This window comes from Oncorhynchus clarkii, chromosome 7 (genome assembly GCF_045791955.1).
Source record: "Oncorhynchus clarkii lewisi isolate Uvic-CL-2024 chromosome 7, UVic_Ocla_1.0, whole genome shotgun sequence".
Taxonomy (NCBI): domain Eukaryota; kingdom Metazoa; phylum Chordata; class Actinopteri; order Salmoniformes; family Salmonidae; genus Oncorhynchus; species Oncorhynchus clarkii.
Window position 1 is genome coordinate 15852503 of NC_092153.1, and position 17405 is coordinate 15869907.

The following is a 17405-nucleotide window of genomic DNA, read 5'->3' on the forward strand; positions in this document are numbered from 1 at the left end:
CAATAACCGTAACAGTTCTAACTGGTGCATAAAACACAAAGACAGGAAACAATCACCCACAAAATACCCAAAGAATATGGCTGCCTAAATATGGTTCCCAATCAGAGACAACGATAAACACCTGCCTCTGATTGAGAACCAATCCAGGCAACCATAGACTTACCTAGACACCTAAAAGAACACAACCCCATAAATCTACAAAAACCCCTAGACAAGACAAAACACATAAATCACCCATGTCACACCCTGGCCTAACCAAAATAATAAAGAAAACAAAGATAACTAAGGCCAGGGCATGACATGTACTAAAATTTAGGCACTCCTCCTTCTCTCCAATCTTTACATCTTTAATGGTTTGACAGGAAGACGAAGTGATGGGGTAATAAACCATTCCTTCTCCCTCAAGGGGATCTGACCTGACCTCAACACCCTTGATGCCTAATCCAAAGATCTCCACCTGTATCACCTATAGCAATCCTGTGACTTCCTCCCATCTACCCAGCACATTCCAAAGCTAGTCTGGCTCCTACAGATAACCATTAACTTCTGATGTAAAAAGCAGTATCTATCACCCCTCAGAGACTATAGTATTACTTCTGATGTATCATGTCTCTTAGCAATGTTCAAAGTTTAACCCCGAATCCAACAGTTCCTTCTATTAAGGCAAGTTGTTCAGGTCCTGGGGCAGCAAAGCATCCCCAAACCATCCCACTACCACCACCATGCTTGACCGTTGGTGTGAGGTTCTTACTGTGGATGCAGTGTTTGGTTTTCGCCAGGCATAATGGGACCCATGTCGTCCAAGAAGTTTACTCAAGTTTGCCAAAAAAGCACCTGGAAGCACCTGGATGATCATCAAGACGCTTGGAAGAATGTTCTATGGACAGATGATTCAAAAGTATAACTTTTTGGATGACATGGGTCCCATTATTCCTGGCGAAAACCAAACACTGCGTAGCTCTTTATGAACTTTTGAAGCAATCCAAACATGACAATTTAATTCACACAGTAACATTAATTTAGTCGATTTCACGTTTTCATCTCTCTTCACACCTCACAGGGGTCTGTGAGAACGTCCCTCCCTGTAGAAGGCCACCGACAAGGTGTGTTTGACCCACAAACAGTAACGATTTTAGCATGGAAATCTTGGTGGGGCAAACTCACAAAAAATGTTTTAGATGTATGCCAGCAAAGCCACTACACAATACATTAATTGGACACTAATGTTGACAAACGGTGCCCACAAAATTTTAGGGCCTACATGAAAATGTCCCAACAGCAAAGTCCCAAAATCAATCCCAACACCTTACCATTGCTACACCTGGCTATCAGCTGAGCCTCGTCTGGCAGCGAAACAGTTAATTCAGCCTCATTTGCAAACTTTAAAAAAAACATAGCTGATATGGCTGACTTGCTTAAACAAATGTGGTTTCTACTTACAATTGAGATGTACAAACTATGGCATAAGGGGACGACAAGTGGATAAGAGGTCCTTAATTTCGACTAAGACATTAATGAGCGAGCTAGGATGGACGTGGTCAATATAACTATTTGTTAAGCACTTTTGAAATGTACAGCGACAGAATTCAGAACATGGGCCGTTCTGTACACCAAGTCTGAATCCGTAGGGTAAATAAAGGAGGCATATAAGCAGACAATGAAAGCTCTTACAATATTAAATGATTACATTTCTCTAGAACAGGCTATAGGCTACATGTGCACCACCAGGTCAGAACAGTAAGCTAAATTATGAAGGGGAAAGGGACCAAATTATTAGGGTGAGGCACATGGGCTACTAACAGTTTACTACCCAACATGCACTTAGCATTACTTTCTTAGCTACAGTATACATATCTCAATGGCATATTACATAATTTATGTAGCAGCATACAATACATTTTTGGACTCACCTTGTTTTGCTGGACTCACTTGAACAGGAAGGTGGCGCGGCTGTCCATCGTGGGAAAATTTTGTCATCAAACTTTGTCATCCAAGTCTGGCTTCTCTGGATTTATGGTGCATTCAAGACAACTGGGAACTCAGAAAAAAAAAACAGGTTGAATTATGACGTTAGTGTTCTTCAGGTCGGAGCTCTAGAAAGAGGCCAGAGTAATCCGATTTGAGAATTTCGAGTTGGATGATCAATTCAAAACTTATTTTCCCAGTCTGAGTTAATTTTTTCCTCGAGTTCCCAGTTGTCTTGAACTTACTGAAGTCTGAGATTTCCCATTTCGGAGTTTCCAGTTGTTTTGAACGCAGCAGAAGTCATGCTAGATTGACAGCATGGCTAATGTTGATTGTTTATCCTTTTAAGCTTGGAAAAGAGACCTTTAAACCCAGACTTGGACCACACATCCACTCCACTGAATAGTAGGCTAGTGATTGCTTTGTAATGCTCGCTGTGAGCCACTGATTCCTTCCAAACCACTCATTGTTGAATTTGAGATTTCCAACTTGTTGTGTAATGTTTATGTCCACTGGCCGATGAGCACCAATACATTTTATCTATAATTTCTCTACATAATTTATCTTCATATGACAGGGATTGAAAAGGATTTGCCAGTATATTGTTGACTTGATTCATGATGATGACCGCTAGCTTGCAGGTAAGATTTTTAAAGTGTGATGTTAACATGATCAGTCCAATCAAAACTACGGTACCAGATTTCAGTCCAGGATTGCTGGATGCCGGCTTTAACTTTTGGCTTAATAAGGGCATACGCAGGCTAAATGACTTATTTGTTGATAAGATTTTGTTGTCATTTGAGCAGATGGTCGAGAAATATCGACTCCCAAAGCAGGAACTTTTCCGCTTCCTACAAGTAAGACATTATATCCTGAAGAGCACCACCTTAATTGGTAACCTTGATGTGTCTGTCATTGAAAGAATGCTTTTTTTCCCACAAAGGAAAATGTCTGTAAGTCTGTTTTATGATACTTTAAGGTCCCTTTCTGCTGTCAACACACAGAGGGTGAAACAAGTGTGGGAGAAAGAATTGTCTGTTACTATTGACGAAGAAATGTGGGAGGACATTTGGAGATATGCAAAAACAATATCTATATGTAATCGTACTAGAGCAATCCAATTAAGAATAATACACAGATTGCATATATCCCCAAATCGCAGACATGCTTTTAGCCCCACTTCCTCTTCCCCTCAGTGTCTTAAATGCAAAACTGATACAGGCACCCTAACACATTGTTTATGGTCATGTACCAAAATACAAAGATACTGGTCTGGTGTTCTGCAAGAAATTGAAAAGATCCTAGGGGTTGATCTAGAATTGAACCCAGTTTCTTTACTGTTAGGTCTCCCTAGTAGGCAGGTTACTTATGTGGGTAAAAGGAGGCTTTACAACATCCTTACTTTCGCAGCGAGGAAAAACATAATTTTACAGTGGATTAGTGATAAGTTTCCTTCTATTAAAGATTGGCATAAGATACTATTTGAATGGGTGCCTCTGGAATATCTGACATGTACATTGCATTCTAAAACAGACCAGTTCTACAAAGTATGGGAACCTTATCTAAATTACCTAGAACCTGAGGTATCAGCTATTATGCTGCAAGGATTCTCGTAGAATGACGGGGATGTATGTATTTCAGAACTACACTGTACGTTCCATGAGTGGAACCTAACCTCTTGGTTTAAACTGAGCTTTTTTGTTTAATTTCTGTTTTTAAGTTTGTTTAAAATGTATGTATTGAGAGACACAATGATGGCGATGGGGTGAGAGAAGCACCGAGCGGGAAGAGGAAAATGGTGTACGTATGTATGGGTGTGTGTGTGTGCGTACGCGTATATGTGTGTATACGCATGAGTGTATGTATATGTATGGGTGTGTGTCTGTATGTATGTATATGTGTGTATGTGTATATATGCATATATATATATATACGCGTAGATATGTGTAAGTGGGTGCTGTTTTTCTTCTTTTTTTCTGTGTGCTTTGTCTCTGTTGTTGTATCTCTTAATATGGGTGAAAATTGTGAAATTCCAATAAAAATACTGTTAAAAAAAAAAAATACGGTACATATAACGTAATTTGGCATAATTTTATCTGTGGCCAATGGCCTTGAGCCTTCTTGGATGGGCACTTCTAATGTGACTCTATGACAGCACCCAGGTGGCTTGAATTTTCGAGCTCTCCCCGGCAGATATTGCGGTAACATAGTGTCCCCATGAGTGACAAAACACTGAGCCAATCACGGCACAACTAGAGAACATTACAAACCCCTAGGCTCCGTATTTTTCCGCTGGCTGCCCCACCACCACAGAAAGCACTGAGCTTGGCTGAAACACCTGCATGTTGGAGGTTCTTTTTCTTTTTCTTTTTTAAGTTGTTTGCCAACTGAAATGTGACACGGAATAATGCCAAAATAACATGCAAAACAGGCAACACAAAATAAACAGGTGGGTCTCTGCCTGCCCTGAATGACGGGTTGCCACTGCCTACAAATGGTCAGCTATTCAAATAATGTCATACATCGTGATTTAGTCATCAGTCTGGGCCTCCGGGCGGCTGCAAGTTACCAGTCGCCAGCATCACCTTCTCTCATTCTATCATAACTACACCATCAATTCTTCGAGAGTGATGGTAACAAACTATTTGATTCACATCAGCTTAACATTATTATCAATCACATGTATTTATAACGCCCTGTTTACATCAGCTGATATCTCAAAGTGCTGTACAGAAACCCAGCCTAAAACCCCAAACAGCAAGCAATGCAGGTGTAGAAGCGCAGTGGCTAGGAAAAACTCTCTAGAAAGGCCAGAACCTAGGAAGAAACCTAGAGAGGAACCAGGCTATGAGGGGTGGCCAGTCTTCTTCTGGCTGTGCCGGGTGGAGATTATAACAGAACATGGCCAAGATGTTCAAATGTTCATAGATGACCAGCAGGGTCTGGGACAGGTAGCACGTCTGGTGAACAGGTCAGGGTTCCATAGACGCAGGCAGAACAGTTGAAACTGGAGCAGCAGCACGACCAGGTGACACCGTGATTTGATTGTGAAATAGAAAAAAAAGCACAACATTGTCAGAATCACTGACCAATAAATCCTATTGATCAGAGTGTAATAGGAGGAATATATATTAAATAATTATAAGATATCCCTTAATAAGTATTACTTTCCATAAAGCACAAGTCAACTGCTGAAACGTTAGGACTTCTTGACATGTATGACATAATAATGTTTTATGTCTATAGTTCCCTGATAGCAAGACTAGTCTAATTTTACTGGCGTGTACATATATGTAAATGTCAGGGATTTTGCATAGACACTCCTCTGCCTACAAGTAGCCAGTCCGGCTCTGCCACTAAGCTATCTATAAATGAACGGGGCTCTACTGGATATCCTCCTGCACTCGCAACGGCAATTTTGGAACATCCCATCTTCATGTCACTTCGGCTCACTTGACGAATCGAAGAGGTCGGGCTGCGCTTGAGAACAAGCGATTTAATAGGTTATTAGATGAAATATAAAAGACAATTCGAAACAAGCAAGCTATCAAATCAACGAATAACCGTCCGTAATCTATCACTGTTGTTTAGAAGAGAAAATTAAATCTCCTGACTCCAACGTATTCCACGGTAAGTAGGCTAAAGTGCGTAGGCTTTAAGTGCGTACTATGCTTTTTTTTTACTACTAAAGTGAATTCCCACTGTCAAAGTTCAGCAATAGGAGTTACGGTGCTAATATCTGTGCATACATAGGCTACTCTTCAGAAATGTGTTTTGTAGGCGTCACGGATTAGCCTGAAACTCCTTGTCATGTATTCACAATCTAACGGTAATTCTGCACAATGTATTAACATCAACTCGCTTGCCAAGTCTGACCAGTTGAGGATTTCTCATTTTCAGCCATCAATTTCCTGTGTTTCCTGTGGCCTATTGTCACTGGATCGATTGCTTTCATTTTACGCTTGCTTTTGCCATTCGTTTTTCCCCGTTAACGTTTAGTAATGACCTGTCAAACACACTCCAGTAATGGCTGAAATAGGCTCAAAGCAATACAATGTTTTTGCATCTCATGCGATTTTGGGGGTTGCACAAACCCGCATTCGAACCCTGGCCCAGCGACTATCAAGCCAACACTTAAACTGCTAGGTCAAGAGATCCGAACCTTTTGACAAGGTGGCTAGGTATTGGTTAAGGTTGCTATGTTACTTGCTGTACCCATGCCTCTCTATACCAGTGGTTCCCAACCTTTTTCGGTTTCCAAACCACCAAACTGAATTTTCCTCTGCCCGGATTACCCCTGAAGTACCCCCTCATGTGCATTTTACCAGTATGTCTATGGTCTCGTCTTCTCAACTATCCTCTGTGGAAAAGCCAAGTACCCCCAGGGGTCCTACTACCCTTGGTGGGGAACCAATGCTCTATACCAAGTCCCTCCCCACTGGGCAGAAACTGGTTGAATCAACATTGTTTCCACTTAATTTCAACAAAAATAAATGAATGCTATGATGTTGAATCAATGTGGAAACTGGATTGGATTGCATTGCGTTTGCAAAAAGTAATCAATGTAAGGGAATTTCATGTTTTTTTCACACAATAAAAAAAAAAAACTAAATCCAATGTCATGTGAAATGTTCTGGTGATTTCATGTTTGTTGACAACTCAACCAAATGTTAATCAAAAATAGACATTGAACTGATGTATGTACCCAGTTGGTCACATCTACATGCCTCTGCTAGGGCGCCATTCCCACATCTGTCACCAACTTCACCTCGGACACAGCGACTGTCAAACAACCGCTTTAACCGTTAGGCCAAGAGATCAGAACCTCTTGATGAGACCTATGTAGGCAATAGATGGGTGTAATCTAGAGCCAGGTGGGGAAAAAATGATTATAAGGGGAATTATAATGGTAGGCCTGATCACCGACAACAATGAGACAGCCTATAGGAAGGAGGTCAGAGACCTGACCGTGTGGTGCAATGACAACAACCTCTCCCTCAACGTGATCAAGACAAAGGAGATGATTGTGGACTACAGGAAAAGGAGGACCGAGCACACCCCATTCTCATCGACAGGGCTGTAGTGGAGCAGGTTGAGAGCTTCATGTTCCCTGGCGTCCACATCACCAACAAACTAACATGGTCCAAGCACACCAAGACAGATGACAAAACCTATTCCCCCTTAGGAGACTTAGAAGATTTGGCATGGGTCCTTAGATCCTCAGAAGGTTTTACAGCTGCCCCTTCGAGAGCATCCTGACGGGTTGCATCACTGCCTGGTATGGCAATTGCTCGGCCTCTGACCGCAAGGCACTACAGAGGGTAGTGCGTATGGCCCAGTACATCACCGGGGCCAAGCTTCCTGCCATCCGGGACCTCTATACTAGGCGGTGTCAGAGGAAGACCCTAAAAATTGCCAAAGACTCCAGCGACCCTAGTTATAGACTGTTCTCTCTGCTACCGGAGGTACCGGAGCGCCAAGTCTAGGTCCAAGAAGCTTCTAAACATATTCTAACCCTAAGCCATAAGACTCCTGAACAGCTAATGAAATGTCTACCCAGACTATTGCTCCCCCCTCCCCGTATCGGTACCCCCTGTATATAGCCCCGCTATTGTTATTTATTGTGTTGTCTAATTATTTGTCATGCTTATCTCTTTATTTTATTTTTGGGGGGGGGGGGGGGGGGGGGGTATTTTCTTAACTGCATTGTTGGTTAAGGGCTTGTAAGTAAGCTTTTCACTGTAAGGTCTACCTACACCTGTTCTATTTGGAGCATGTGACAAATAAAATTAGATTTGAAGCCCCAATGCAATTCTGAAGTATATTGGGCCTACATCCACAGTGTGATTTCAACTGATTTTGCTGTATATTCTAAAAATAATTAATTATTGTCTTTTGTTGAAATTTTAACGACATTCCAACCATGTTCACCATTATCCAGTCCAATTGTGGCATGATTCCACTATTTATCAGTTTGCATCAGTTTCAATGCAGGACTTTTATTTTGAAGGCGAACCGCCGATTTGACTATTGATGCCTAAACGCTACTGTTGTTGACTTTACAGTCGTGGCGTTTCACTATCCGAAGTGCGGAGTTCCGACTGAGACGTTTCACTTGAACGACCCTCCAAGTCGTAATTCAAATGAGAATCTCTGAGAAAATGTTGTTACTCCAGTTGTGATGTTTCACCACTGACGTTTCATCTTTTCAACCAAAAGATGATGACAAATACGCTTTTGACAATTAGCCTCTAAACGTATCAATGTGGATAATGTTAAGCGAGCTAGCTAACTTTTTTTATTTGCATCGTTAGCTACCTTTTCAATTTATTCAGTCTATATGTAGCCGATGTGAAATGGCTAGCTAGTTAGCGCTAGTGGCGTTTCAATCGGTGACGTCACTTGCTCTGAGACCTTGAAATAGTGGTTCCCCTTGCTCTGCAAGAGCTGCGCTTTTTGTGGAGCGATGCTTCGAGGGTGACTGTTGACGTGTGCAGAGCGTCCCAGGTTCGCGCCCAAGTCGGGGCGAGGGGACGGGCGTAAAGTCTATACTGTTACATATACTTATTTTTCAAATTGTAATAATTTTTTACTATATTTGTGGCTATGGAATCCTGACCTGCTCACCGGAGGTGCTACCTGTCCCAAACCTATTATTTGACCATGCTGGTCATTTATGAACATTTGAACATCTTGGCCATGTTCTGTTATAATCTCCACCCGGCACAGCCAGAAGAGGACTGGCCACCCCTCATAGCCTGGTTTCGTCCTAGGTTTTGGCCTTTCTAGGGAGTTTTTCCTAGCCAACGTGCTTCAACACCTGCATTGCTTGCTGTTTGTGGTTTTAGGCTGGGTTTCTGTACAGCACTTTGAGATATCAGCTGATGTACGAAGAGCTATATAAATAGATTTGATTTTGATTTGATTTAAAATAAATAAATGAAGCCAAAGAACTAGGCTAACTCTGTTAATATCTTTCCTAACTGTCCCCTAACTGTCCTGTTGCACTCTTTCACTCTCTTTTTGTCTCTATGCCTCTCTCTCTGTCACTCTCTCTCAAGCCTGCAGTCATGACCGAGAACATTCGTATCAACAATCCCAATGTGAAGTACACAGATACACACATTGAGGCTCAGTACTGCTACCATACTACTGCTGTACGCAGGGACGGAGACACACTCACAGTAAGTTTCTCTCTCTCACACACACACACACACACACACACCAGCATCACCTATCTAATTTCTAACTGTGTAAATCTCTCCACTCCACCCCTCCAGGTGACCCCGTCCGTTAGTGAGCTTGAGTTCCGTACTGAGCGACATGTCCCCAGGCTGGGGGTGATGCTAGTTGGCTGGGGAGGAAACAATGGGACCACCGTCACCGCTGCTGTACTGGCCAACAGACTGGGACTCACCTGGAGAACCAAAACTGGAGAACAGGTGACGTGTGTGTGTGTGTGTGTCGTTGATCCTACTTTGTGACAGTTTTATAGCATATTTTCCAAAGACATGTCTCTCCTCTGATGCAGAGCTAGCTAGCAGAGCCTCATTATACCCCTGATACAGCGATGGGTTCACACACACACACACACACACACTGATATGATGGGTTTAGTGGAGTTTTAAGGGTTTAACATTGACTGACACACGAACGTTTACAACACAGGCATTCCTTTACCTTTATATGGGCATCATTACTTCCCCAAATGTGTCCTTTTTTTTTCCTGTTTGAAAAAATTCCTCAAATCATTCTCCATTTAATGCAGATATTCAAAGTTGGGGTCGCGACCCATAGTGGGGTCCCTGGGGGAATTGCAGTGGGCTAGCCAAAACAAATTTAAAAGTCAACATTATTGCATAGGATAATATAAAAAGTTTTTGAGAAAGATCCTTTAAAAAATAATTGAGTACATTTATTTATTGTTTTTCTTAATTTTGATAAGAGATATAAAAATGTAGTGAATCGAAGGTTATTTGTTGATGTACAAATCCAAATGTAATTTTTTTTAACGTAAGGTTGTGTCAATAGATTTCGGGTGGGGTCGGCTGAAATTCTGTGGGGAAAAAAAGGAGTCCCTGTAGAAAACGTTTGAATACCACTGATTTAGTGTGTTGTTGTTATTCAAGACTTGTTATTTATTTTTGTTCTGTGTCTATTTTATTACCCTCTCCCCCTTTTCAAACCCCCCTCCTCCTTCCCAGAAAGCCAACTACTACGGTTCCCTCTTCCAGTCCTCAACTGTGTGTTTAGGTGCGGGGCCAGATGGAAAGGAAGTTAACATTCCGTTCCGTGACCTCCTACCCATGATGCACCCTAATGATATCGTCTTTGATGGTAAAGGAGTGTGTGTGTATGCGTGTATGTAATCAGAGAAGGAATGCTGACGCTAGGTCAGTTCTTCATGGGCCACTGTGGAGAAGGAAATGTTAAAAGTCTCCATGTGGACTGTCTGTCTGTCAGGCTCGTTATTTAACCTCCTGTTTAACCTCCTCCATTATTCAGCACTGCCCTGGAGGCAGAGGTAGAGTACACACCTCTGGTCCTCTAGTCTAACTGGTCCTCTATGTTCTTTTGGGCCTGTCTGATGGGTTTTCTTTTAAGAGACATTAGGCTTGTAAAACTTTAGCTAACTAATTAAATAAAGAGAGAGAGTGTGTGTGTGTGTCAGGCTGGGACATCTCATCCATGGATCTGGGCAGTGCGATGGAGAGAGCCGAGGTCCTTGATTGGTCCCTCCAGGAGAAGCTCCGCCCACACATGAGCCACCTCCGACCCCGGGCCTCCATCTATATCCCAGAATTCATAGCTGCCAACCAGGCGGGCCGAGCAGACAACGTTCTGAAAGGGACCATGGCTGAACAGGTACGCCCAATCCCAAGTAGTGTGTGTGTGCCTCGTACACCCTGTCCCCTAACCCCTTAGCTCTTACCCCATATACAGTGCCTTGCGAAAGTATTCGGCCCCCTTGAACTTTGCGACCTTTTGCCATATTTCAGGCTTCAAACATAAAGATATAAAACTGTATTTTTTGTGAAGAATCAACAACAAGTGGGACACAATCATGAAGTGGAACGACATTTATTGGATATTTCAAACTTTTTTAACAAATCAAAAACTGAAAAATTGGGCGTGCAAAATTATTCAGCCCCTTTACTTTCAGTGCAGCAAACTCTCTCCAGAAGTTCAGTGAGGATCTCTGAATGATCAAATGTTGACCTAAATGACTAATGATGATAAATACAATCCACCTGTGTGTAATCAAGTCTCCGTATAAATGCACCTGCACTGTGATAGTCTCAGAGGTCTGTCAAAAGCGCAGAGAGCATCATGAAGAACAAGGAACACACCAGGCAGGTCCGAGATACTGTTGTGAAGAAGTTTAAAGCCGGATTTGGATACAAAAAGATTTCCCAAGCTTTAAACATCCCAAGGAGCACTGTGCAAGCGATAATATTGAAATGGAAGGAGTATCAGACCACTACAAATCTACCAAGACCTGGCCGTCCCTCTAAACTTTCAGCTCATACAAGGAGAAGACTGATCAGAGATGCAGCCAAGAGGCCCATGATCACTCTGGATGAACTGCAGAGATCTACAGCTGAGGTGGGAGACTCTGTCCATAGGACAACAATCAGTCGTATATTGCACAAATCTGGCCTTTATGGAAGAGTGGCAAGAAGAAAGCCATTTCTTAAAGATATCCATAAAAAGTGTTGTTTAAAGTTTGCCACAAGTCACCTGGGAGACACACCAAACATGTGGAAGAAGGTGCTCTGGTCAGATGAAACCAAAATTGAACTTTTTGGCAACAATGCAAAACGTTATGTTTGGCGTAAAAGCAACACAGCTGAACACACCATCCCCACTGTCAAACATGGTGGTGGCAGCATCATGGTTTGGGCCTGCTTTTCTTCAGCAGGGACAGGGAAGATGGTTAAAATTGATGGGAAGATGGATGGAGCCAAATACAGGACCATTCTGGAAGAAAACCTGATGGAGTCTGCAAAAGACCTGAGACTGGGACGGAGATTTGTCTTCCAACAAGACAATGATCCAAAACATAAAGCAAAATCTACAATGGAATGGTTCAAAAATAAACATATCCAGGTGTTAGAATGGCCAAGTCAAAGTCCAGACCTGAATCCAATTGAGAATCTGTGGAAAGAACTGAAAACTGCTGTTCACAAATGCTCTCCATCCAACCTCACTGAGCTCGAGCTGTTTTGAAATATCCAATAAATGTCGTTCCACTTCATGATTGTGTCCCACTTGTTGTTGATTCTTCACAAAAAAATACAGTTTTATATCTTTATGTTTGAAGCCTGAAATGTGGCAAAAGGTCGCAAAGTTCAAGGGGGCCGAATACTTTCGCAAGGCACTGTACCCTAGACCCTATGTGTTTCTGGGTGTCTGAATAGTGATTCTTATCTCTCTCCCTGCAGGTGGAGCAGATCAGAGCAGACATTCAGGACTTCCGGCATTCAAGCGGCGTGGACAAGGTCATCGTTTTGTGGACGGCCAACACCGAACGTTTCTGTGACCTCACAGCCGGGGTCAACGACACGGCCAAGAATCTCCTGGCTGCCATACAGGTAGATGTAGAGGTAGATCTGACGGATCTATTCTGTCTCGCTCTCGTCTTCTCTCTCTCTTACTCTCTCTCTCTACTCTCTCTGTCTCTATCAGTCAGGTGGGGAGGTGTCTCCCTCTACTTTGTTTGCTGTAGCCAGTATCCTGGAGGGCTGTGCCTACATTAACGGTTCTCCCCAGAACACGTTTGTCCCTGGGGCGATAGAGCTGGCTGTGGAAAGAAACGTGTTCATAGCAGGAGACGACTTCAAGTCTGGTCAGACAAAGATCAAGTCAGTCCTGGTCGACTTCCTCATCAGTGCTGGGATCAAGGTGAGAGGTCGACCCAGTCCATTTGATGTTTCATTCACTTCAATAGGACTTCTGTTCTGTGAACAGTTCCAGTTCCACTTGTATAATGATAAAGTACATAATTATACAATTACTAAGTTATTCTAAAATTACTATACAACATGTTAAAACACTGTTATTACAACAATTGTACCCAGGTAAAAGGGCAATTTCATGTGTGTAACACTAGGTTAATACCAGACTGTAAAATAACATGTTGCCGTCTGTTGCCATGACAGCCCACCTCCATTGTCAGCTACAATCACCTTGGCAACAACGATGGTATGAACCTCTCTGCACCGCAGCAGTTCCGCTCCAAGGAGATCTCCAAGAGCAATGTGGTGGATGACATGGTTAACTCCAACCCTATACTGTACCACAATGGGGAGAAACCTGACCACTGTGTAAGTCTGCGGGTGTGTGTGTTTGCGTGTGTGTGTAACACAGAGAAACCTGATCTGAATTAAGAGTTGAATGTGTGTTTTTTCATACCTGGTAGATACCTGGTATCAATAGCACTGCATTTTGTTTTACTAAGTGGCAGAAAGTATCCATAGTTTTTCTTGAGAAATACTTGACTCTGTTGTCTTGCTGTGTGTGTGTGTGTGTGTAGGTGGTGATTAAGTATGTGCCGTATGTGGGGGACAGTAAGAGGGCGATGGATGAATACACCTCTGAGATCATGATGGGAGGAACCAACACTATCGCAATGCACAACACCTGTGAGGTGAGTCTCTCTCACACACACACACACACACACACACCTACACCTCAACCTGATTTTTTTCTAACAAAAGGTGTCTCTCTCCAGGACTCTCTGCTAGCCAGTCCTATCATCCTGGACCTGGTCCTCCTCACAGAGTTGTGTCAGCGTGTATGTGTTCGGCCCCAAGGATCAGAGACCTTCCAGTCCTTCCACAGTGTCCTGGCTATCCTCTCCTTCATGTGTAAAGCTCCCCTTGTCCCCCCTGGGGCCCCGCTGGTCAATGCCTACTTCAGACAGAGAGCCTGCATTGAGAACATCATGAGGTCAGAACACCTACCACCCTGTCTTGTTAGGGATTTGTCTTAGTGGTCACCAATCATGTTTGTTACTGAGCTTCCTGTCGCTCTTGTCCAATAATAATGTTGTACCGGTCTCTGTGGTTATATTCCTTCAGTTTTGCAACTGACTAGGTATCCCTTTTCCCTTTCAGAGCGTGCCTTGGTCTCCCCCCTCAGAACCACATGCACCTGGAGCACAAGCTGCAGAGGGGCTTCCTGCCTCGCCACGACAACCGTATCTACGACAATGTGGCTACCAAGAGGGTCCTAAGCAACGGTTACCACGCCTCCCAACAGAATGGTGTCTGCGCACACGTGGTGAAAGAGGCAACGATTGGATAATGGCTGCAGATTAGGTCTCTGTCATCACGGGGAAGATTCTAGAAGTGTCCACAGCCACAGAGAAACAATTATATCCATAGTTTAGTTTATTAGGATCCCCATTAGCTGTTGCACATGCAGCAGCTACTCTTCCATGGGTTACACACTATTACATATTTAGATACTTATTTACAGTGCAGTTAAATTAGATCCATAGAAAGTTAGCCAAACTCTATACAGCATACTGTATGATGATCATGTTTTATTTGGCCTGGTTGTGTAAGATGCATACAGTAGGAAACATAACCTCTAGTTGGCTTTAACCATTGTCACTTTTGGACAACCAGTTTAATATTCTGTGGTTTTAGACTCTTATTGCTCATATACATACAAACTTAACCAAAATCTGTTCATGTATTTGTTCCAATGATACAGTGGGGAGAACAAGTATTTGATACACTGCCGATTTTGCAGGTTTTCTTACTTACAAAGCATGTAGAGGTCTGTAATTTTTATCATAGGTACACTTCAACTGTGAGAGACGGCATCTAAAACAAAAATCCAGAAAATGTATGATTTTTAAGTAAATAATTAGCATTTTATTGCATGACATAAGTATTTGATACATCAGAAAAGCAGAACTTAATAGTTGGTACAGAAACCTTTGTTAGCAATTACAGAGATCATACGTTTCCTGTAGTTCTTGACCAGGTTTGCACACACTGCCGCAGGGATTTTGGCCCACTCCTCCATACAGACCTTCTCCAGATCTTTCAGGTTTCGGGGCTGTCGCTGGGCCAATACGGATTTTCAGCTCCCTCCAAAGATTTTCTATTGGGTTCAGGTCTGGAGACTGGCTAGGCTACTCCAAGACCTTGAGATGCTTCTTACGTAGCCACTAATTACTTGCCCTGGCTATGTGTTTTGGGTCGTTGTCATGCTGGAAGACCCAGCCACGACCCATTTTCAATGCTCTTACTGAGGGAAGGAGGTTGTTGGCCAAGATCTCGCGATACATGGCCCCATCCATCCTCCCCTCAATACGGTGCAAACGTCCAGTCCCCTTTGCAGAAAAGCATCCCCAAAGAATGATATTTCCACCTCCATGCTTCACGGTTGGGATGGTGTTCTTGGGGTTGTACTCATCCTTCTTCTTCCTCCAAACACGGCGAGTGAAGTTTAGACCAAAAAGCTCTATTTTTGTCTCATCAGACCACATGACCTTCTCCCATTCCTCCTCTGGATCATCCAGATGGTCATTGGCAAACTTCAGATAGGCCTGGACATGCGCTGGCTTGAGCAGGAGGACCTTGCGTGCGCTGCAGGATTTTAATCCATGATGGCGTAGTGTGTTACTAATTGTTTTCTTTTAGACTGTGGTCCCAGCTCTCTTCAGGTCGTTGACCAGGTCCTGCTGTGTAGTTCTGGGCTGATCCCTTACCTTCCTCATGATCATTGATGCCCTACGAGGTGAGATCTTGCATAGAGCCCCAGACCGAGGGTGATTGACCATCATCTTGAACTTCTTCCATTTTCTAATAATTGCGCCAACAGTTGTTGCCTTCTCACCAAGCTGCTTGCCTATTGTTCTGTAGCCCATCCCAGCCTTGTGCAGGTCTACAATTTAACCCTGATGTCCTTACACAGCTCTCTAGTCTTGGCCATTGTGGAGAGGTTGGAGTCTGTTTGATCGAGTGTGTGGACAGGTGTCTTTCGTACAAGTAACGAGTTCAAACAGGTGCAGTTAATACAGGTAATGAGTGGAGAACAGGAGGGCTTCTTAAAGAAAAACTAACAGGTCTGTGAGAGCCGGAATTCTTACTGGTTGGTAGGTGATCAAATACTTATGTCATGCAATAAAACGCAAATTAATTACTTAAAAATCATACAATGTGATTTTTTGGATTTTTGTTTTAGATTCTGTCTCTCACAGTTGAAGTGTACCTATGATTAAAAAAAAATACAGACCTCTACATGCTTTGTAAGTAGGAAACACTGCCGATTTTGCAGTTCATCAAATACTTGTTCTCCCCACTGTATGTTACATGCAATGTTACCCTACCATCCCTACCCTGATTGGAGTAAACTAACAGACTAACAATACTGCTACTTGCAGCTATTTTTGCGCACATCTACGATATCCATATTTAAACAATTACACATATATTAATAATTTCCCCTTTCTTCAAGTGATGGATTGTCACCCACAGCGGCCAATCCACCCTTCAGTCTGATCTTAACTCCAACCCTCCAATGTCCACAGATGAACCCATCTTTCCCTGTATAATGACATTTTCATATTTCCTTTTGCAATACATTCCTCCATTTTACTATGCTGTCTTTTTGAGTGTCCTTGTAACATTTCTACTGATATTGGCCAAAAAATAAAGAGTATAATCATATTTCCCATTAACTGATCATGTTATTTCAGATGTCTTAACAATACAGTCTGCATGTCCCTGATTTTATAACATAACAACCATACCTGGACCTGACTCCAAAAGTGAGCCACCAATAGACAGTACTAGAAAATATATCCTAGTGATTCTGCTTCCTGTTGTTAGCTGCTTGTGTGACAATTTTACCATTCCTGTTTACAATGACCTTCATAAACATTATCCCATTGTACATTTCTTCCCCCCCAAAATGTTTCTCTATCAGTACATTGGAGTTTAGCCATATGATTTGCTGTCATATTAGTTCTCCCTTTTCTGGAGGAGGAAAGTGAAAGACTTTCAAATCAAATCAAATCAAATCAAATTTTATTTGTCACATACACATGGTTAGCAGATGTTAATGCGAGTGTAGCGAAATGCTTGTGCTTCTAGTTCCGACAATGCAGTAATAACAAGTAATCTAACTAACAATTCCAAAACTACTGTCTTGTACACAGTGTAAGGGGATAAAGAATATGTACATAAGGATATATGAATGAGTGATGGTACAGAGCAGCATAGGCAAGATACAGTAGATGGTATCGGGTACAGTATGTACAAATGAGATGAGTATGTAAACAAAGTGGCATAGTATAGTATAAAGTGGCTAGTGATACATGTATTACATAAGGATACCGTCGATGATATAGAGTACAGTATATACGTATGCGTATGAGATGAATAATGTAGGGTAAGTAACATTTATATAAGGTAGCA

At 42.5% G+C, this 17405-nt stretch overlaps 1 protein-coding gene across 2 annotated transcripts; it reads left to right on the plus strand.

Annotated features, from left to right (window-relative positions):
- Positions 1 to 5298: 5298 nt before the first annotated feature.
- Positions 5299 to 16655, plus strand: LOC139412943 (inositol-3-phosphate synthase 1-A-like). 2 transcript variants are annotated; one of them, XM_071159845.1, is made up of 11 exons: positions 5299 to 5595; positions 9034 to 9149; positions 9246 to 9407; positions 10170 to 10302; positions 10637 to 10830; positions 12411 to 12560; positions 12655 to 12870; positions 13128 to 13292; positions 13502 to 13615; positions 13700 to 13917; positions 14085 to 16655. In XM_071159845.1, the coding sequence occupies exons 2-11, from the start codon at positions 9036 to 9038 to the stop codon at positions 14272 to 14274; spliced, it is 1656 nt and encodes a 551-aa protein (XP_071015946.1). In that variant the 5' UTR covers positions 5299 to 5595; positions 9034 to 9035; the 3' UTR covers positions 14275 to 16655. The 2 variants fall into 2 exon arrangements, with proteins under 2 accessions (XP_071015946.1, XP_071015945.1); XM_071159844.1 differs by having other exon boundaries at positions 5327 to 5595; positions 9027 to 9149.
- Positions 16656 to 17405: the final 750 nt, after the last annotated feature.